At 38.0% G+C, this 23,460-nt stretch overlaps 1 protein-coding gene across 1 annotated transcript; it reads left to right on the plus strand.

Annotated features, from left to right (window-relative positions):
* Nucleotides 1-1,237: 1,237 nt before the first annotated feature.
* On the plus strand, nt 1,238-14,846 carry LOC134752110 (zinc finger protein 724-like). The gene is made up of 3 exons (XM_063687672.1): nt 1,238-1,526; nt 2,885-3,076; nt 11,966-14,846. Exons 1-3 carry the CDS (start codon nt 1,469-1,471, stop codon nt 12,703-12,705), a joined length of 990 nt encoding a protein of 329 aa, XP_063543742.1. The 5' UTR covers nt 1,238-1,468; the 3' UTR covers nt 12,706-14,846.
* Nucleotides 14,847-23,460: the final 8,614 nt, after the last annotated feature.

A 23,460-nucleotide genomic window follows, 5' to 3' on the forward strand; every position in this document is an offset into this window, starting at 1 on the left:
CTCAAAAACACGAGATGTAAAATAACTTTGCTCTCGTGTTGCACACATAATTTTTCACCTCAGTAGTGAGAACATATTAAAGGTTAAAATGTATTTCGAATTACACAGAATAAACAGAAAAAAAAGTATTATAATATGTACGATACGATAAGATACGATACGATACGAGACGAGACCGGACCGGACCGGACCAGACCGTACCGTACCGTACTGTACCTTACCGTACCATAAAAAAATGTAATAAAAGTATGAAGTTCATGGCCTTTACTAAATTAAAAAGTTACATTGTTTCACTCCCTGGAGTGAGGAAAGTCGCACTTTCCTCACTCCAGGGAGTAACGAAAGTAGGCTTGTTCGAGCTGCTGAGGTGAAAAATAAAATGCAAAGTTTGGGACAATAAAACTATCAAAAAATGTATGAAGTTATTTATTAGTAATATCAGTTACAAGTTCTTCACAATTTGGTTTTTTATATACATATTAAACGCAAGCACCATTCACTCTAGCTCTCTTTCCCATGTCATCGAGATCGGATATTCACGTAGACCGTACGGCGTACGTGTACGTACATGTAAGTCCATGCGTACTGTAACCAGTGTATCAAACATAACCACGCCCGCATACCAATATACTATACTCGAGAACATGCATATCATTCGTATATCCTAATAGGATCCCATACGACCATAGACCCCTACATATTTTTTTAAATATATATATATAGGCACCATCTCTCTTTTTTTTTTAATACTACGTCGGTGGCAAACAAGCATACGGCCCGTCTGATGTTAAGCAGTCTCCGTAGCCTATGTACGCCTGCAACTCCAGAGGAATTACATGCGCGTTGCCGACCCTAACACTCCGCACCCTCGTTGAGCTCTGGCAACTTTACTCACCGGCAGGAACACTACAGTATGAGTAGGGTCTAGTGTTATTTGGCTGCGGTTAACCGTTAATCCATACCACTATTCAATATACTCTATGAACTGCTCCAAGGTCGCGGTGCGGTGCGATGGTGTGTTACGACCTTAACGCCCCAGACTACGCGGCGCGAAGCCGCGAACGCGAGTGTAGAGTCGATTTCGCTGATAGTGAGCTAGACTCCACACTCGTGTTCGCGGCTTCGCGCCGTGATTCGCGCATGAGTGTGGAGGGGCCTTTACATTCTCTTATTAGTCTATGGACTCTATGGTGTCATTGACGTCATTGTCATGTTTGTTTAGTGGCGTGCTAGTTATTTGTTTTCATTTTAATTATTTTAATCTCTGGGAAAACGCGCACTTGAGTTTTTATATATTCTCCGAGTCTCCCAGGTATTTATATCAATATAGTTGGATTTCCAGTAGTACTTCAAATAAAGTGTAATATTGGTAACTATACAGTGAACTAACGTAAAAGGGCACACTTTTTACTTATAGTGTAAAACTTGGACTTGTGAATTGATACTGTGTGAGCTCCGGCTGTAAGCGATGGAGGACAGTGTTCAGCACGTTAAGGAGGAACCTGGCTGTGACGTCATGGATTATGGTGAGTTTACGGACAATTCCAATTCCAATTTAATATTACGACATGCCGTTACCTGAAGTATTTGCCACACTGGATGCGTTCTGCGGTCATGAAAAACATTGAAAGCGACCTTTGAAGTTGAAGTTTGACCTAACCGCTGCCCGCAGAACGCATCCAGTGTGGTGTTTGAATGTTTATTGTGAAAAGAAGAAAATGCAGATACAGCTTCAGCTGTTCTATGTTAATGCAGCTGGCAAATGTTCAATATTAGTTTTATTGTTTATTGTAATTTATTTTACATGTACATTGATGCGTAGAAATATATGGTGTTATACTAAATAGTTGACGATCATCATAATATAAATTTGTATGGATTTAAATAATTTATAATGTAATTTCATATTATGAAATAAAATAAAATAAAAAATAAAAACCGGCCAAGTGCGAGTCGGACTCGCGCACGAAGGGTTCCATACCATTACGCAAAAAACGGCAAAAAAATAACGTTAGTTGGTTGGTTGGGACTACCTCCACATAAATATTTATTTTATTCTGTTTTTAGTATTTGTTGTTATAGCAGCAACAGAAATACATCATCTGTGAAAATTTCAACTGTCTAGTCTAACGGTTCATGAGATACAGCCTGGTGATAGACAGACGGACAGTGGAGTCTTTGTAATAGGGTCCTGGAACCCTAAAAAGCATTGTATTTCTGAGTAACAACATAAATATAAAATTATTTGCAAACAGTCTAGGGTTCAACCTATATTTAAAGAATAAATAATCAATTATATGTAAAGAATAAAAAATCACACCAGAACCCTCTTATGAGGTATAGGCTTCTTCCAGAATTTTCCACCTCTCTCGATCTTGGGCCTCCCATACCCATACCCAGTTGGCCCCCGCCACCTTTAGCCCAGCGTGCCAATGGCTGTCTTCTTTTTCTTTTCCCGTCTTTCCAGGCTGTCGCTTGTAAGGTCCATCTCTCGTCCTGAAGTCTGGCAACGTACATACAAAACCTACAATTTTTTTACCTGACCATGTGTTTGACCGATAAGTGTTGTTACGTACCTGTACAACTACATTTTATTTATTTGGCTCACAAAACAAGTTACAGACATTTATATAAATTACATTAATGGCTTACAGTTCATGTCTGGACCATAACTCTAAACATGTGTGCACAAAAGGAAAAGAACATTCAGATTAAAATATAACGCTAGAGGGAGGAGAAATCCAGGAAAACTATAAATAGTAGTAAGATCTTATTCTACGTATACGTAATTAAGTTATCTACTACTTAAACTAGGTCTAAAACTAAGCAAGACAGAATGTTCACTCCAATTATTTACATAAACATAACTCTTTTTTTTTATCAGGTATCATTAAGAAGGAAATGGAACCAATAGAAGTAGAGATACAAATTGTGAAGGAGGAGCCAGCGTACGACGACAGTGCCGACACGAGCGAGGCTGCCCTGGCCGGGCTGTACGCGGACCACGTGGTCAAGGACGAGCTCGTGCTGGGGCCGGAGCACCCGCACCGCCCCAACGGCGGCCTCGTAGTGCGCGGTAAGTTGTTTACTAGTAGAGAGTGTCCAGTGGCAGATTTCAAATCCAAATAATTTTTAAACGCGTAGTGACAGGAGACGCAGGGGAGTTTTTAGGGTTCCGTACCTCAAAAGGAAAAAACAGAACCCTTATAGGATCGCTTGTACGTCTGTCTGTCCGTCTGTCACAGTCTATTTTCTCCGAAACTACTGGACCAATTAAGTTGATACTTAGTACACATATGTAAGTTTGTGACCCAAAGACGAACATGTAACGTAAACAAATGAATTTTAAACATGGGGGCCACTTTTGGGGGAAATGAGAAAATTTAAAAATAAAGTTTTTTAAACAATATTGTGTTACATATCAAATGAAAGAGCTCGTTGTGAAAATCTCAAACATATATTTTTTGTTATTTTAAAATAAATAGTTTAGAAGTTATTTAAGCAAATAGCCAAAAAAATGACCGCCCCTTTTTCTCCGAAACTACTGGGTCTAAAATTTTGAAAATAATTGTTTTTTACCTATACATCAAAGTAAAACATATTTAAAATGTGCAGTCAAGCGTGAGTCGGACTTAATTATTGAGTTTTTGATCCGACCCCTACGGATTTGTAAAAACATTTCACTCACGTTACACTTAAAAAATACATCGTTAAAAATTGTGTAATGTACGGAACCCTTGGAACGCGAGTCTGACTTTTTTTTAGTTTCGTGAGTGTTGCGGATTGATTAGTGTCAATGGATCGCTGGCCAGCAGTGCAGCGTGCACAAGTATGTGGACCAAGTGCGACTCGGACTCGCCCTACGAGGGTTCCGTACTTTTTAGTATTTGTTGTTAATAGCCGAGTCCACACATAGCGAGCAGCCTCGCGAGGAAATTTCCTCGCGCACAAAACGGCCAGTGTAGACGTGCCTCGGCCGAGGCGGCGCGCGCGGTTTCCTCGCCCGAGCGGCGGCGCCGACGTGTTTGTTTATGATGCGTGTGATTATTTTGTTCGTCAAACTTCTACACTACACTACTTACGTCAAAAGTTGTCAAAACACGGAGAAACCCCCAAAATCTCCTATGATTCTTTCTTTTCTTTTGAATTGCTTTAAAAAGCAAAATAACAGAAACGCAAGCCACGGCAGTCGGTACGTGCGGCGCCATTTTGAACAGCTGACTGAATGACGCCACCTTGCCGAGCAAATTGGCTCGGGTGAGGCAAACATGCTGAGGCAAAAGTTACACGAGCACGCGGCCGCGCGAGGCCGGGCGTTTGCCGCGCGAGGAAATTTCCTCGCGAGGCTGCTCGCTATGTGTGGACCGGGCTATTAAAATTTTAACTATCTAGCTATCACGGTTCATGAGATACAGCCTGGTGACATACTGACGGACAGTGGAGTCTTAGTAATAGGGTCCTGTTTTTACCCTTTGGGCACGGAACCCTAAAAACTGGGTTTTTTCAGCACTGCACTACTGCATTTCATTTTCATTTTTTCTTCTAAAACTGTTACGGAATTGAAGTGTCAGCTGACAATAGTCATTTTTCTGGGCCAAATTTGGAAATCGGAAATCTGCCACTGGACACCCGTATTTCACTGTTCAAGTTAATAATCAAGATTGGCAAAAAAGAGTAGAAATGGAACTAATTTTTTTATCATGGCAACATTTACTGTTTTTATACAAAAGAGACGTCAAAGTGACTCAATAGTTGCCATATGCAAGACGTTTTACATAGACAGTGGCGCCCCTATTATTTTCTACTCTTTTGCCAAGCTGTACGTAGAATTAATGATTAAACGAACTTACCTGTAAGTGAAGTTCGATCATAATTATACGAAGGGTTTCGTCCGAAGATATTAGTAATTTAGAATTATAGAACACATTTTAGTTACGCGAAAGTGTAACCACTCATCACTTGTATAAGGGAAAAAAGTAGCCAGTACTGGCAACCCCTTTTTTTTTTTTTTGATTTCGCCAACCTATCCATGTCAGACCCACTTCATTTAGTTTAGAGCCTTAGAGCTCAAATTATGATATTTCCTAGGGGCCTGGGCGGGCGGGTATGCATTACTAATATCTTCGGACGAAACCCTTCGTATAATTATGATCGAACTTCACTTACAGGTAAGTTCGTTTAATCATTAATTGTACTCGAGTTTCGTCCTCGATATTAGTAATTTAGAATTATAGAACACATTGTAGATCAACATCTACAATGTGTTCTATAATTCTAAATTTCTCCTTCCATGCTCTCAACAGAGCATGGAAGGAAATATCAGAATTGATAAACCTTAGTTTACTCATTTACTTATTAAGATTAGTAAATAACATAACATCTTTTGATTTGTGTTCCATATACTTATCTGATTAATTTAGACTACTAATCATAGGTACAATTGAAATTAATGGAATACTTCAATGGGTGCTTTATCATTTACGACAAACATATGGATCTAGCAAGTGCCATATTATCACTATTAACGTAAACAATTGTTCTGTTATATAGAACTTGGCAAAAGTATTTAGGTAGGTAGTGGAATTGCCACTCCATCCTGTCCCAAATTTACACCCGCTTTGTAAGCAAAATATGTAGAAGCATGTCTTGTACTATGCGAAGAAAAGATGGAAATGTCAATTCCGCAAAGTAGGAGACTTAACACAATTGTGACTTGTGAGCCTTATTGAGCCCTATAAAAAGTAAGTCAGATTTACTTAAGTCTTTTTAGTTCTATTAATATAGGCAATTTACATGTTCGTACATTACTACATACTTGAGGGCGCTCCTCGAAAGGTAAGTAAAGAGATGGCTGGTTGACACCCACTCTAGATGTTTTTATAATTTCAGATATTTTAATCATGATTTTATCAGTAAGATATACCACATATATTACTGATACAATTTTTTTTTTTTTTTGTTTTGCAGCGTCTGCAGCTCTGCGCTCTGTGCACTGTCACAAGAGCAAGTAAGTTTACACAATACACATTTCAGTGAAAGTTGATTGAATGGTTAACTTTCATTTGGACCAAATGATCCTAAATAATTGGGAACATTAGCCGCATCCCATGCTACTTTATACCGTGGCATATGCGGTCTAAGCTTAAGCTTAAAACCCCCTTACAAAAACATTTAAACACGATCATCATCGAGAGAGCAGATCTGTGGCTGTCAATTGTGCCGTATTTTCTGCCCGAATTAACTATTTCTGTTAGAAATACTATAGTCATTGGAAGGTACTGAAGGACCGTATACATCAATTTTATTCTTTAGACAAAATTAAAACCGTCGTACTGCTCAATTTAGCTGTCGATAACGACGCAAACAGGATATTCACTGCGTACCGTTGAACGTATCGCTGCAATAGCGATGTGCTTACAAAACTCCGGCAACACATATTATTGCGTGTTTTGGGATCTTTCATAATGTTGATATTAAAAGGCGCTTAAATAAGGGGTACCATGGTTGTATAGGCCAATCGGGGACAACCATGATACCCTCAGCCTTTTCAGAAATGATTTTTCTCAGAGCTTTTAGTATTACTGCAGACACTGGCGGGGAATGCGTAAAAGAAAAAAATCAGCCCATTCTGTAAACGCGTCATACGCGTACGCATCTGGGACTGTTCCAAGAAATGTACCTGTCACAGTTTCTGTTAATAATGCAACTTGCAAAAAGACTAAGCTAGGTTGTCCAAATCCTGTAATCAACACAACAACAACAACAGCCCGCAAAGGAAAGTTCACATTTCACATCTGGGTGAGAACGTCTATAATCTTGGCACGCAATAACTTTTTGGTCACTTTATTGAGATGGGGTTATTGGATACCCCCCCTAGGATTTATATAAGATATAGCTGTATCACAGAATAAATAATAGTACAGAAGGATAGTAGGTACAGAAGGATCACTCTCTAACAAAACGCGTCTATTACGAGAGATATGACTGCAAGGCGGCGCAAGCGTGAGCAGGCATTCGTTCCGTAGCGGTGCGCGGCAAGCGGCAACTACTATATTGATAGCACATGGCTAGACACCAGAACTGGTGTGGGCCACATGTACTTGTAGCGACACAACAAGATTGCGGAGTGAGCCACGCCTGGCTGTAGTGTTGTCGACTCGTAAAATTATTTGGCATTAATAACTATCTTTGGTAAAGATTTTTAGGTCGCCGGTCGCCGCACGCTGATGCGCCCCACCCCGTCGTAAAAGCGTCAGAGAAGATTTCGATAGAAATAGGTCATCTCGGATACGGTGGCTTGAATCGCGAATAGCATTAATCCACCAATCCAAATCTGAATGGAGAGAAAGGTGTAGAAATATATCTATCCAAATGTTCATGACCTCTCAAATTTAAATACTTAACACGTTTCATTTGTTTCGTGTACAACCAGCAGTGTTACACGGCTGGACAAGAAGAAATTAATAGCCCAATTAATTGCCCAAATCTTCTGATTTTGCAATGATTTAAGAGCTTAAAGGATTCTAATCCATATTTTATTCGATTTCTCTTTTCGACCGGCAATCTTACTTGCCATTTTTTAGAATGTATTATATAACGGAGATCTTTACAAGAAGCAGCTGGAATTCAACTCTGATTCATTTATGATGAATCCCAGGGACTGGACAGTATACGGAAACAGTGATTCTGTGGTCTATAAACTATTTATACATTCCCGATTTCGATATGATTCACCTATCAGGTAAAGGTCGTCAAGATAAATCGATGATATGAGGTTTTAAGGTCAGGTTCCATCAATTTGGTAAATACATTAGGCACCCTAAGGTATTTTCTAGAGTAGGGATGAATTTTGATCAAAAAATATGCATCCTCTAAATCCAGTGTGGACATGAAACCGCCTTTAAAACGAATTTCAAAACCGTGCGTAATCTTCAAGCTTAAATATGAAATCAGCGAGTCTGCCAGCAGCATATTTTGTACGTTATAACGTACCGGGTCTAGCGCCGGCGATTGTGCTTGGCCTGATGCGATGCGACGACCTGTGCGACGAGCTCCCCTGGCCGTAGCGCCGACTGCTCGAGGCTGTAGACTGATGTTTGTGTGTCGGACCCTTCGGCTGTTGCAAGCTGGGGGTCCCGTCCGTCTTTCAGGTTTAATTTGTTCTGTTGAACCACCTTAGTATATGTACTTGATTTCGATACATCTTTAGCTGTATTTAAGGTCTCTGGCAAATCTTCACCAAACATAATCTTCACTTCATCTTTATCCATCATTGTATTTGCTAATTAATCTCTAAATCCTCTTTTAGTGAATATAACGTGAAGTTTCTTGCGAATTGACGATTCGACTGTATAATCGCATAGTAAGCGTGCAAGATCCATCAGCTGTTTAGAAATTCTGTTGTTTTATCCGTGGACTTTAATTATGACGTCAGCATACGACCTAAGCCCTATAATTGTTTCTGCGATCTGCTTTTGCCTAAGCTCAATAGCTTTATCTCTTTTTACGACAGCTTCAATTGATGCTGCTTTTATCTCAGCATTTAGCTGCGGAAGCAAGGAATTCTTGCAATTGGAAGGCACTAGGAATTTATCTAGTAGTTAGTTTTTCTAAGCCGGATGTGGCTATGTGCTTAAATCTGCTAGACACTTCTTTGTTAATGTCTTCGCCATTCTTTACTCAGCGATGGATCGGTTCCCAAGATTTCCAATATTTATATTGGTAGGTAGCAGATTGGCATACATCGCATCTGATGGACCCGCGATCGGCTCTATTGCGTGTGATGGACCAGCAATCGGCTCGGCTTCATGTAATAGGTCAGCGATGTGACGGACAGGCCATCGGCTCTACTTCGCTACAGTGGCCGGTAACCTGTGCTGTCGGCTCGGCGGCGGCAGCGTGTTATCGCAAGCCCGCGAGGGCGCATTTCTGACTAATCAATCAGCAAATGAATACATTAATTGCATACTAACAAAGGCGAAGCATGTGGCGAAACAGTCCCGCAGACTGATCTGAGTACATGCATCTTAAAAATGCGGCGGAAGTGTCCTATAGACCCCCTGAATGTATTATTTTTGAGCGGCAAAAATAGCATGAACCTTGTGGCGAAACAGTCCCTCAGACTGATCTGGTTACAAAGGTTTTTCTTTTACTGTGGGACTGCGGCGGAATAGCCCTATAGACTACCCTGAATGCAGTATCATATTAGGCAATACGATTATAATGCGACGAAATAGTCCTTTAGACTACTCTGAGTGCACTATATTCGACAAAAATACCAAGTTTATTTTAACAAAAATAAGTAGGTAGTTGTTGCCTAATCAAGCAGCAAATCGATACGTTAATTGCACACTCACAAAGGCGAAGCATGTGGCGAAGCAGTCCCGCAGACTGATCTGAGTACATGCACTTTAAAAATGCGGCGGAATGGTCCTATAGACCCCCTGAATGCATTATTTTTGAGCGGCAAAAATAGAATAAACCTTGTGGCGAAACAGTCCCTCAGACTGATCTGGTTACAAAGGTTTTAGTTTTATTGCGGCGGAATAGTCCTATAGACTACCCTGAATGCAATATCTTATTTTGCAATATCATTATAATGCGACGAAGTAGTCCTATAGACTACTCTGAGGGCACTATATTCAATAAAATTACCAAGTTTATTTTAACAAAAATAACTGGGTATTTTTAAGTACGAACCATTTTGGTAATCCGGATTCATTGGCGCGGCCTCCGACAACGTTGAACTTGACAACGAACTGTGAACACGTGGAGCCCGAAGAGGACGAGGAAGAACATATTTGAATTTGACATATTATTTGAGTTGCTTTAGACGTTTCGCTAACAACTCGAGTTCCTCCCCGTTGTCAATTATTGACACAAGTGGAGTGGTTGAGCACTAAAATGCGAATGAAGTGGGTCTGACATGGATAGGTTGGCGAAATCAAAAAAAAAAAAAGGGGTTGCCAGTACTGGCTACTTTTTTCCCTTATACAAGTGATGAGTGGTTACACTTTCGCGTAACTACAATGTGTTCTATAATTCTAAATTACTAATATCGAGGACGAAACTCGAGTATAACTTATCAGGCAGTTACACGCAGGCACGCACTGTGTTTCCGCATGAGTACAATCTGGGGCTCTTCAAGGCAAGAGTTAATAGGTATCTCATAGGTAAGCGTGCTCCACCGTAGACCGCATCATCACTTACCATCAGGCCCCAATATCACCACGGCACCAGGCATCCATAGGCTACGGTTACCGCTTACCATCGGGCGGGCTGTATTCCTGTTTGCCACCATCATTATAATATTTAAAAAAACTTTATTATATCGGCAAAAAACAGGTATGTTTATGACGATGATGATGACAATTGTCACAAGATTTATAAGAATTTTCGGTAATTCTTGACAGGAAATAAGTTCTGTGTCGGAATTTTGCTACAATTGTCGTGTTTCTTGTGACAATTGTCATTAGCATCGCAAAATAAGTACTTATTTATTAGCGATATAATGGAGTTTTTTATTATTAAAGTGTTGGTGGCAAACAAGCACACAGCCCGTTCGATGGTAAGCGGTTACCGTAGCCTATAGAGGCATGTGACGTCAGTAATAGTGATTTCGACAATTGTCGCACCTGTCACCGTGGTGAAATTGGGGCCAGGTGGGATCGTGGTCAAACGCCTGCCTATTCATCATTAAAAAAAGGAAAAAAAAAAAGGCAAACACAAGATGGGTCATAGTTATTCAGAATACGAACGAAGTCAAAACCAGACTCATCTGTTGACCAAGTACGCAAGCAATTTTCCTATTACTAATAACAGTGACAACATAAGAGTATCCAACTGTTTTTTTTTTCATAAACTTATAGGGATCACTAGACTTATATTGACCGGGATATAGACCGTGATTACCTTTTGTATTATTGACCAATGATTGTGAACGCGACCGGACCAACAAGTGTGAATGCGACCGTTGGTAACGTTGAAAGTGAACGCAGCCGACGCGCAAGAATGAGGGTAGACAGAGCGCTGTCTACACAACTTTGACACCCACCCGCTATCTTCAGTCACCCGTGAACATGATGCATGTAACTGCGTCGAAATATCGGGAGCTCACAAATAATACAAAAGGTAATCACGGTCTATATCCCGGTCAATATAAGTCTAGTGAAACTAACCGTGAATCATTCAAAACTCTAACTTATAGGGATGTTTTTATTTTTATTTTATTGTATAGTCGCCATCAAATATATTGGAGCGGGCGAGGTGATCAAAATATCTGAACACGCACTCAACCGCCTTGACAATAGAGGAGTGTTCAGCTATTTGTGAGCACCTTGGCCGCTCTGATATATCTGATGGCGACACACTGTACAATAAAGTAGTTTTTCGTTAATAACTTGTAAACGAACTTACGGCACAACATAGTGATACAATGATTATGTGAGACCTGTACTTATGTACCTTACCTATGTTGAACAAATAAATGCTTTTGACTTTTTGACTTTGACTTTTGACGGTAGCCCATAGCGAAAAATAGCATTTTACGTAAATAATTTGTATAAAATTTCCTACAAAATAGATATACAGGTTGTCCCAAACATATCACGTCAAACTGACACTGGAGGTAGGTTGTTATTTTATAAAATTAATAATTAAATATAGGTATTAGCTATATATATATATTTTAAGTATAGTTCATATTTTGTGGAATTAAAGGTTTTTTTATTATTATTTCTTATACCGGATCTGAAATGATTTGATGATGATGATCGGATGGATTTAAGGTCTGTTTTTTTATTCCGTAGACTAAAATGACGTTTCATGTGTAAGACATGACATTTCTTAGTACCACATGAAATGTCATTGTAGTCTACGGAATAAAAAAACAGAATATAGACTATAAGAATTCCCAACATCATCCAACCTAATAATTAATGAATTATTTTTTTCTATGTCATCGCAGATGAAACTACACCGCCGCAGAAACACGAGAGGAACTACGTGTGCGATTGCGGGGAGGTATTTCAACAAAAACATGATTTAACTATGCACATCAAGTCGCAAGACGAAAAAGGTTTATCTATAATTAGTGGATGCAGCAAAATCACTAGCAAACCATATGTCTGCAACATATGTCAAAAAGGGTTTACATCCTTATCTAAATTAACGATACATGAACGCATTCACACGGGTGACAAGCCGTATTACTGTGAAGTGTGTAAAAAGACGTTTAGGCATGCAAATACTTTGAAACAACATCGTAAAGTTCACACTGGCGAAAAACCATATCAATGCGAAGTATGTAACAAGCAGTTCAGGGATTATAGAACTGTAAAGAGACATAAAGTTATACACACTGATGAAAATCCCTATCGATGCGAAATATGTAAAGAGCAGTTCTGTGATTCTATTACTGTAAAGAGACATAAACGAATACACACTGATGAAAAACCCTATCAATGCGAAGTATGTAAAAAGCAGTTCAAAGATTCGGGTTCTGCAAACAGACATAAACGAATACACACTGATGAAAAACCTTATCAATGCAAAGTATGTAAAAAGCAATTTAGTGATTCCACTACTCTAAAGAGACATAAACTAATACACACCGGCAGAACTATATCAATGCCGATTGTGTTAAAAAAAAATATTTTCGTACTAGGTCATCTAAATTCACATAAACGAGTCCACACAAGTGAATAATGCCATTTCATCGAACTCGTTACATGGTTCTGGTTCATGGTTCGTTACAAAGCTCGCCTTTGGGAGAGTCTTTCCGTCAAAATTAAACAGTGTCCGAACAGGTTTGCCAAAGGTGTGGCGCCATCTATTCGAGCATAACTTTTTTTATTTATTTTCTAGGCACGTTTTTTCCTCAGACTTCTTATCTTATCTTTGCCAAATGTATCATCTATACCACATATTTTTGCACCGCCACCGCCTAAAACTTAATCTGCTTATGGCATTAAGTTCGCCGTTTGTATAGTGTGTTTTCGTATGTGCAATAATAATTAAATAAACTATAAAAAGTAATTTATTATTATTATTCTCTTTATTTATTCTTTTTCTTACGTTAGGTTTTTTATAATATGCATATAAAAGTAAAATATAAAAACACTTATAAAACAATACAAAATACATATAAACAAATTATAAAAAAACCTAACCTAGAGTGCCGCCAGCAGCGGGGCAGGGCTCAAGCTGCCGGTGGTCAGGGCCGCAGAGAGAGGAACCGGCGGACTATCCGCGCCGTGTCCAAGATCGAGTGTTGGTCGAGACTCTCAAGGTGTTGGTCGAGACTTATTATTATTATTATTTCGTTTTAGACAGGCAGCTGATGCTGGTACATCTAAATCATAGTTCACTTAGCACGATTTCACAGTTTAGATAGTTTTAAAGTAGATTAAAAGTAGTCACTTAGCACGATTTCACAGTTTAGATAGTTTTAAAGTAGATTAAAAGTAGTCACATGAAAGAACTTATTTCGGTGAATAGTCAAAGTATTGCAAATTATATGCATTATAGACTCAATTTCCTGAAGCATTATAAAAAAGAAATACGCAAGGGGGGTATTTAAATTCGAAACGCAAAAATTGCTACTACATGGCCTGCTTAATCTATAACTCCATATCAAAACAAAAAACAAATATGGATTATAACAGCTTTTGCAAAAAAAAACTATGGTTGAAAGAGCAATGCTTTTACTCAGTTAAGAAATTCTTAAAAGAAACCAACTGTATAGGTAGATTTAATAATTATGCGAAATAAAGGGCTGTAAATTTAAATTTAATTGTATGTAAAAATGGCTGTACCTAATTATAACCACCATAACACAAGCTTCCTTGGGCTTACCGTGGGACTTAGTCAATTTGTGTAAGAATGTCCTATGATATTTATTTATTTATAATTTAATTATTGCAATGTAAAGTATTCTGTAGGACATCAGTTAATATACTCATATTGGTAATATACAATTTATAAATATTGACATTTTTATTGAGTAATAATAAATAAATAAATATTACAGGACATTCTTACACAGATTGACTAAGTCCCACAGTAAGCCCAAGGAGGCTTGTGTTAATAATGAATCTATGAAATGTAAATATAGAGTAAATGCATGTTAGTAATTAAGTATTTAATATATTTATAGTAACCCGTAAGTCGGCAGAATTGTGTTGGACTAATATTTCGATGTAACATCTGTGTTAACCATGATTCTAGCAAATAAATAACAAATTACAAATTAACAAGTTTTGGAAACAAATCAAATTATTTTGTTAAATATTTTGATTTGTGTTTTTTAAGTAGTCACATTACTTACTTACTTACTCCTCTGGCGCAGCGACCCAAAGTGTATCTTGGCCTCCAACACGACAGTTCGCCACTGATCCCGGTCCTGTGCAGTTTCTCGCCAGTCTTGGACCTGGAGCTCGCGCAGATCAGCGTCCACCACATCCGCCCATCGGTACCTAGGTCGCCCGACCGGGCGGCGTGCTGTCGGTTTTCCCTCAAACACTCTTTTCACCGCCCGATCGTCTCCCATTTGAAGTAGTCACATTACTATATGTTATGGCAATAAACTTTTTTTATCTTTATCTTATCTTTTATATAAATTATAAACTGTAACAGATGTCATATATTAAAGAAAAAGCCACCCACTCCACACCACTGGAGGGCTTCGTCACTTTTTCTTTAATATATGACATCTATTACAGTTTATAAATTACAAATTAAATAAAGACAAGCAAGTTAAATATATTAATAACGGGTCACTCACGTGTTTTAAGTCGAAAACGCTCGGAGGGCTGCGGCCCGCAGTCTGCGTCAGTCCGTCACCGTCGACGCAAGCTCCTGATGACGCTCCTCGGTACGGAGTGAAACATGTCGAGCGTTTTCGACTTAAAACACGTGAGTGACCCGTTATTAATATATTTAATATGTCTGTGTCTCACGGAAGTTTTGTTATTAAAACAAGCAAGTTAACTCAGGAGACAATTCTTCTTGAAAAATCATTCATATATATATGGGTATAATTGTGTAAGATTTTATAATAAACTTCCAAATATCATCACTGAATTGTCTGTTAATAAATTTAAAAATTATGGAAAACGTAAGCTTATCTCTGAAGCCTATAGCACACAAGACTACATGAATGATAAAACTCCGTGGGATTAAGTGTGATTGAAAATAAATAATTATTTATTATTATGTTAATATTTAGATTAAGGTAATATTTGTAAAACTTGACAATTTAAAAGAGCTTTTTGCTAGGCCTATTTGAATTAAGAATATTTTGACTTTGGAGTGAAACATGTCGGCGTTTTTCGACTTAAAATACGTGAGTGACCCATTCGCAATATAATCAATATGTGATGTTGTAACTTGTAATCTAATTGACTCTGACATAACAATATCCTACTGGCTCTAAAACCTTGGAATGTTCGTATGTTCCGTCATCACACGGATGGATGTAAGTAGTATTTAAAAATTGCCAAGCATTTTTCTGAATTTGGATTAATACCGAGCTGATCTGATGGAGTTGATAAGCCATAGGAACTTTGTTTTAATAATGGTTTAGGTTTAATCTACTTTGTGTCAATTTACTATTGATAAATAATTTGTAATGAAACAATTAATTGTAAATACACAAATTGTAAATAATTTGTAAATGTGATAAAATGTATTGCTAATAAATAAATTTATAAAAAAAATATCAGTTATTATTTCCAAGCTCCACTTTATTTTTTTATTTTTTTTACTTAAGACGAGAACGAAGCTTTCATTTATGTTATCTTATCGATAAGATAAAAGATATTTATTCATGACGATCACAAAACTTGTACGAACATGTACAGACAACAACAGCAAAGAAAGAAGAAATCATGAAGTGTGCATCACGAAATGAACCCAACTCAGCATAAAGCCAGCGCTAGTCTCCCGTAGGGCCCATTCGGTGATGCCACGAAACATAAAGATACTTACATATTAAAACATTACAAAAATACACAAAAGGCATAGTTTTTGTTTATTTTTTTTTATTACAAAAAGGCAAGCATTTGACCGCAATCTCACCTGATAGTAAGTGCCGATGCAGTCTAGGATGGATCATGCTTACCTAAAAGATGTCTATTCACTCTTGATTTAAAAAGATCCAAGTTATAGTGGACTGGGAATATATTTGCAGGAAGTGAATTCCACTCCTTAGCCGTTCGCATGATAAAGCTGGATGCATAGCGCTTAGTACGAATCAGTGGCAGAGTAACGACGTAAGGGTGAAACGCAAGTCCGCGTCTAGTCCCACGGTGGCAGAATGGAGATGGGGGGATTAAATTATGTAATTATGGGGGGATTAAGTTAAGAAAACAAACAATCCAAACATATATATATATATGTATAGAGAAATCATTAAGAACACAAATAGACAAGAAAAAACCAACATCAAGAAACAAACAAATCAGTATCATAGACAATTTATAATTATGAACGCGACCATATCATGCGTCAAAACCAGCTTGCAGCTGCTCGCTTATCGCGGGCGGCAATGTTCGATAAAACAAAAGACTCCGTAGATAACGACCTGTTGCAAACCTGTTGTGCGACACACACACACACACACACACACACACACACCAACCCCCTCCGAGGCTAGCGAGGCTTCGGCGTGGTCATTTCACAGATAACTAATATTATATTTAGTATTTCATTGCTAGTCCATTCGTCGTTGTGTAAAGGTGTGAATACTAGTTTATAAATAAATATTAGAAAACATTTAAACGGTTGTTCAAGTATTGGATGGTGTGTTGTGAGTAGTTGACACTGTGTGAGCGATGGCGGGCAGTGGTCAGCGCGTCAAGGAGGAACCCGGCCTTGACGTCATGGAGGAACCCGGCCTTGACGTCATGGATTATGGTGAGTTTCTGGACATTTTCATAAGTATTTAACAGATTATTAGTATTACAACCAGATGGATAATTTTAAAGAATGCCGTAAAAACAGTTTAAAATAAGTATAGGTTATATTGTTTCAAAACTTAAGACATTACGATACAAGTGCGAAAAGTAGAAAATGCGAATTACCTTTTCACACGTGTATTGTGCAACGTTTTACAGTACATATGACTGGGGCGGTAAAATAGCACCATACCTATGTACTGTAAAAGTATTATTAAGTGATTAATACGTACATAATTGTCACATTTTCATTTTTTCAAGTGGGGTATTTTATGTTATGTATCGAAAGTATATTAAATTCTAAAGGGTCCTCCACACCAGCGATTGCCATTATTTGAATAATTTTTTATCGCAATAATCATTCGAATAAAAAATAATTCACGATTTTTTTATTCACGAATAATTTACTGGCGAATAATTTATCCGCTAATAAATCAATCGATCGCTTTTCAAATGACGAATGATTTATTCGTTATTTCATTCGCATAAATCCACGAAAAATATTTAATGTATTTGGGTTATTTCATTCAAATAAATAACACGTTGGACTTATTAAAGATTGTTAAGGGTTAAAGGATAAGCCCAGGTAGTATAATAAACAAAGGATTAGCGGGAACAATGAATCACTCACACACAAAGTTAGTAACTTTCTGGTCTGGACAAGAAAGAAATAGCTATATATAATAGAGTGAGACAACCAAACAACTATGCTAACTATTTAGTTGCAGTGCATTGCGTATCACAGTTGTCAAATCTTTCTAAACCTAAACACTGAATTAAACTTTCACGATTTTAACTAATTAATCTCATTATTATTCACAACGACGGGACTTAATCGCGTAATATAAGTTTTAAACTATAGCATAGGGTTGTTCAAAAAACTCGCGTGCCTAGAAGATAAACGCTAACAACATCTGTCATATTTGTTTACATTATTTGCAAGTTCTATTGACGACTTAGTTATTTATAAAGTTTAAGTTTCATGACTGTTTGGATTTATGTATCTGTAAGGTCATGAAAATTGGAATAAATAAATAATTTTTTTCTTGATAAATGTTGGTCGTAAGGTCTATCTCGTTAGTACTAATATTTAGTCTAAACAGATCCTTTTTTGTCAGGTATCGTTAAGAAAGAAGTGGAACTAATAGATGAAGAGATGCAGGGTTTGAAGGAGGAGCTAGAGTACGGCGACAGCGCCGACACGAGCGAGGCTGCGCTGGCCGGGCTGTACGCGGACCACGTGGTCAAGGACGAGCTCGTGCTGGGCCCGGAGAGCCCGCACCGGCCCGACGGCGGCCTCGTGGTGCGCGGTAAGTTATTAGAACTGATATGTTTTGCGTTTTCCGGACATACACAGGCTGGAAATTAAACGATGTCTCCTCTGAGCCAAATTTCTGAGTCCGGCTTGCATCATGCTAAACCCAAACCAATATGACTGGTTTCCGGTTTATCTAAACTATGGGTACTTGTGATGCCGCCATTACTACGGCTGAAGACCTACAAGAATATTCTTCTAAAAGCAGCCCGCGAAGAAACTTAAAATACAGAAACATGACAACTGATAATGAATGACATTTGAAATTTATGACAGTCTATGACAAACGCACACAAAATTTTATACATACAATATTTTATCTTATACAGCCATAGAAATGACGTCACACTTCCAGTTAACACTGTTCGCGAACATCTAAGAAATTAATGGGGAAAAAAACTTATTATTTCAAGAAGCACACTTAATGTATACATTTTTTCTTGATAAACATTGGTCGTAACGTCTATCTCGTTAGTACTAATATTTAGTCTAACAGACCCATTTTTGGCAGGTATCGTTAAGAAAGAAGTGGAACGAATAGATGAAGAGATGCAGGGTTTGAAGGAGGAGCCAGAGTACGCCGACAGTGCCGACACGAGCGAGGCTGCGCTGGCCGGACTGTACGCCGACCACGTGGTCAAGGACGAGCTCGTGCTGGTGCCGGAGCGCCCGCACCGCCCCGTCGTCAGCCTTGTGGTGCGCGAGCGCTGCGAAACCACATCACACTACAAGTCAGGGGGGACCGCGAGCGCGCCATTGCTCGCTGACGAAACTACACCGCGCCTGAAATACCCTGACACACAACACGAATCGAACTACGTGAGCGATTGCGGTAAAATATTTCAACTAAAACATAATTTAACTAAACACATAAAGTCGCAACACCTAATATGTTCCTCTATATATGAACCTAGCAAACCATATGTCTGCGACATATGTCAAAAGGCGTATACGTGTTTGTCTAAATTAAAGGCGCATATACGCATTCACACGGGTGAGAGGCCGTATTCCTGTAAAGTGTGTAAAAAAACGTTTACGCTTTCAAGTTCTTTAGAACGACATCATAGGATACACACTGGCGAAAAACCATATCATTGCGGAATATGTAAACTGCAATTCAGAGACTGGTATACTTTAAAAAAACATAAACTAATACACACTGGCGAGAAACCATATCATTGCGAAGTATGTCAAATGCAATTCAGAAACAAGTATAATTTACAAACACATGAACTAATACACACTGGCGAGAAACCATATCAATGCGATATATGTGAAATGCAATTCAGAAACAGGTTTACTTTAAAAATACATAAACTAATACACACCGGCGAAAAACCACATCAATGTGAAGTTTGTAATAAACAATTCAGAGACCCTAGTTCTTTAAGGAGGCATAAACTAATACACACTGGTGAAAAACCATATCAATGTGAAATATGTAAAAAGCTATTCAGAGCCTCTAGTACTCTAAGGAGACATAAACGGTGTAAAAAAGGCATTTCCACAATGGAGTAACCTAAATTCGCATAAACGAGTTCACATTACGAATGCTTACATTTTACAGATTATAACAAGAAAGAGGTTGATCATGTGTGTAATAGTCCAGCAAGATAATTACGATCCAAAGTTAATTAAGTACCACAGAAGACAAGCAAACTCATTTTTTTACCCTCCTGCAAAATTTGTAATAAAAAGTTCGCGCAATGTAACAATTTACAAAGTCATTTATGGCCGATCGCGTTGCGGCGTCGCGGCGGTTTGTAATTTACCACAGAGATTAAATAAATAATATGCGACAATCTCACGCAAATCTAGTACTAGACGACGATAAATACAATAGATATAGTTAAATACTTTCTTGTAATAAATTATCTGTTAAATATATCCATCCATAAACAAATGTTTCAACCAAAAAGTACCACATTGTCGCTTGTCAATAGGGTTAAAGAATAAGAATAAAGATCATTTATTTTCAGCTAAAGGTTACAGGCATTCCAGGGGTCTCCGCACTAGGCAGTGCCTGTATCGCGGGGAACCAATTATAATTTAAATATCAGACTTTGTTACAAATAAAAACTATCATAAATGTATGTCTAAAGTAAGAAACTACTAACTACAAACTAAGGCTTAATCTAGACACAATATTGAAACTAAATTTTGTTAAATATGGCTTCTGTCTCGGCATAATTTTCTGAGTGCAGCAGTTTGAAAAGCAGTTTTTTCGCTTCCATTTGTGTGCAATCCCTGAGGTTATAATGAGGTTGATTTCAAATTGAAAGCTATATGGAAATTGACATGATGACGCCTTATTGACAACCGACAGTAAGTAACCTTTTGGCTGAGAATGGCACAAATAGACCCACTTCATAGGCAGGGTTACTACCGACTATTTATAATCACGTTTGTTATAATACTCAGTCTTGTTTTATAGGTTACTGTCAATATTTGTGTTATTAGGCTTATTTTAGTGTCACGCGGACCGTCCGTGCGGATTGCTCCGCACCGCCAAATTGTATAAGAAAGCTGTCCGCGCGGACGGTCCTCGGCGCGGACCACTCTAAAACGCTCCCTGAACTTAACACATATTGGTCCGGTGCGGAGCAATCCGCACGGACGGTCCGCGTGACACTAAAATCAGCCTTAGTGACATCTGTGTACCTAGTAAAATACCTAGGGAATCCGTGCACACTGAAGGAGGCAGTTAGCAACCTGAAGACCTTGCTAGGTTTCGTGGACGAGCTGGGGTGGTTAGAGTAGCGCTACCTCGCTTCACGCAGAATAGGCACAGTGGATGTTGATTTGCGGAAAATGTCCAGCAAAACGAACTAAATCACGATTGTTATAATACTCAGTCTTGTTTTATAAGTTACTGCCAATCACAATATTTGTATTATTAGCGTTTAAGTGACATCTGTGTACCTAGTAAAATACCTAGGTAATCCGTGCACACAGGCAGTTAGCAACCTGAAGACCTTGCTAGGTTTCGTGGACGAGCTGGGGTGGTTAGAGTAGCGCTACCTCGCGTCACGCAGAATAGGCACAGTGAATGTTGATTTGCGGAAAATGCCCAGCAAAACGAACTAAATCACGATTGTTATAATACTCAGTCTTGTTTTATAAGTTACCAATCACAATATTTGTATTATTAGAGTTTAAGTGACGTCTGTGTGCGGTACCTATTAATAAAATTAATAATTACTATAATTCATTAGGTTCCTAATTAATGTATAAAATATGATTAAATAATTTGACGGTTTATAGACTTACTTATTTTTAGTCACTCGCGCGACATGTTTCGGAGAGCCTAGGTCTCCTTTCTCAAGCACTAATAGTGCGAGCAGCGTTCACGACGACCGTGTATCGCATACTGCGGCGTATAAATATGTGACATTTTCAAGCAAAGGTACCATTGTCGCTTACCATAAAGATGAAATTTGCTTGTATCTTTATACGAATAACCTGTCAAAGCGCCCTTATGGCAAGCGACAATGTGGTACCTTTTGCTTGAAAACGGCACATATGATTTTTTAACTTTTAATTCAATTAAGTACCTAATACCTAACGGACTCTGACATGACAAAATCCTACTGGCCATGAATAACCTATTTTTACAGCATTGCTATGCTCGTATGTCTGTCATCCCTAACTTGTATGTATGTAAGTGTGACGTTTTCATCCAAAAGGTACCACATTGTCGCTTGTCGATAAGGTTGATTTCTAATTGAAGCTATATGGAAATAGCGCCTTACTGACAAGCGACAATAAGTACCCTTATGGTTGAAAATGGCACAAGTTATCTTTAGTGTGTCAATCTTCGACACAAAATTAAAAAAAAATGGTTGGCAACTTTTATCCTGTGAGACCTGTGTGCCTGTGACAATGCAGTAATGTTGACATCGAGCTAGGGTTGCCACCTTTTTTCTATACACATATATAGTATTTTTGTCAAAATATTGAAAAAATATAGTATTTACTGGGAAATTAAAAAATATATATAACGCAGATTTGAGGCGAATTAAATATCCAAGTCGCATACGATGCTATATCGGTGACATTTGTATACCCCATTCTTGAGTGATGAACATATAGTATTTTTTGTACTATATTGTTTTTGTATAATATATAGTACAAGTGACTAAAATATAGTGCGATACTATATAATCTAAAAAGACATTTAAAAGTCACTTTAAAGAAATACTTCTTGAAAAACAAACCGCTGGGATTCCATTCGGCTATGTGGTTGCAGATTTCAGGATATAACATGGTGGGGCTGATGCCACACAACTAAAATGTCACACAACTTGGAGACTTACACACAGTACACTACACACGGGTCATTTACCTACTGTCTTAATATTTAATCAAGTAATTATCACACGACATGCACATATAATCACACTTTACACAGTACATTTCATTCCGCTTACGTAAGCACATCGTATATATATTATCTGTTGTGACCTGGGTCCCGGCAGAAAATCAGTGCTTTGCTCCAAAGAGCGAAGCGTATCACTGAGCCGTGACCCTTTTGTCCTGCTGCAACGCACACAGTTTGCACATAATTTTACACCATTTCTGTTTCATTTTTATTAGGGTATTTTCGTTATAATTTTATTTCTTTGTTAGTGTAAGTAGTAATTAGTTTTTTTCTTCTGATGTGTTAGTATTAATATTGTGTGTAATTGTAGCTGTACAAATAAATCTTTTATCTATCTATCTATCTATATATTATAGTATGGGTGGCAACCCTACATCGAGCTGAACTGATGATGGAGCTCGGATGTCGCTATAGGAACTTTTTCAATTTTTTTAGCATTTAATTACATTGTGTCGATTCACTATTGTTAATTTTTTTATATACGGTGGCAAACAAGCATACGGCCCGCCTGATGGTAAGCAGTCACCGTAGCCTATGGACGCCTGCAACACCAGAGATATTACATGCGCGTTGCCGACCCTAAATTAATTAATATTAATTCGACGAGCTAATAAATGACTTTATAATATATATATATATATTTTTTTTTTTTAAACAGGTATACATGGGTTTTAGGTGTAGGTATACATTGAGCACTATGTTTTGCCGGTTGGCATACAAATGTCAAAGAGAGCGAGAATCTAATTAATATTGAAATGCGCAAAATGTTATCTTATAAAATAAATAAATAAATAGCAGGTTTAATGAAA

The sequence above is a fragment of the Cydia strobilella genome, chromosome 24 (assembly GCF_947568885.1).
Source record: "Cydia strobilella chromosome 24, ilCydStro3.1, whole genome shotgun sequence".
NCBI lineage: Eukaryota > Metazoa > Arthropoda > Insecta > Lepidoptera > Tortricidae > Cydia > Cydia strobilella.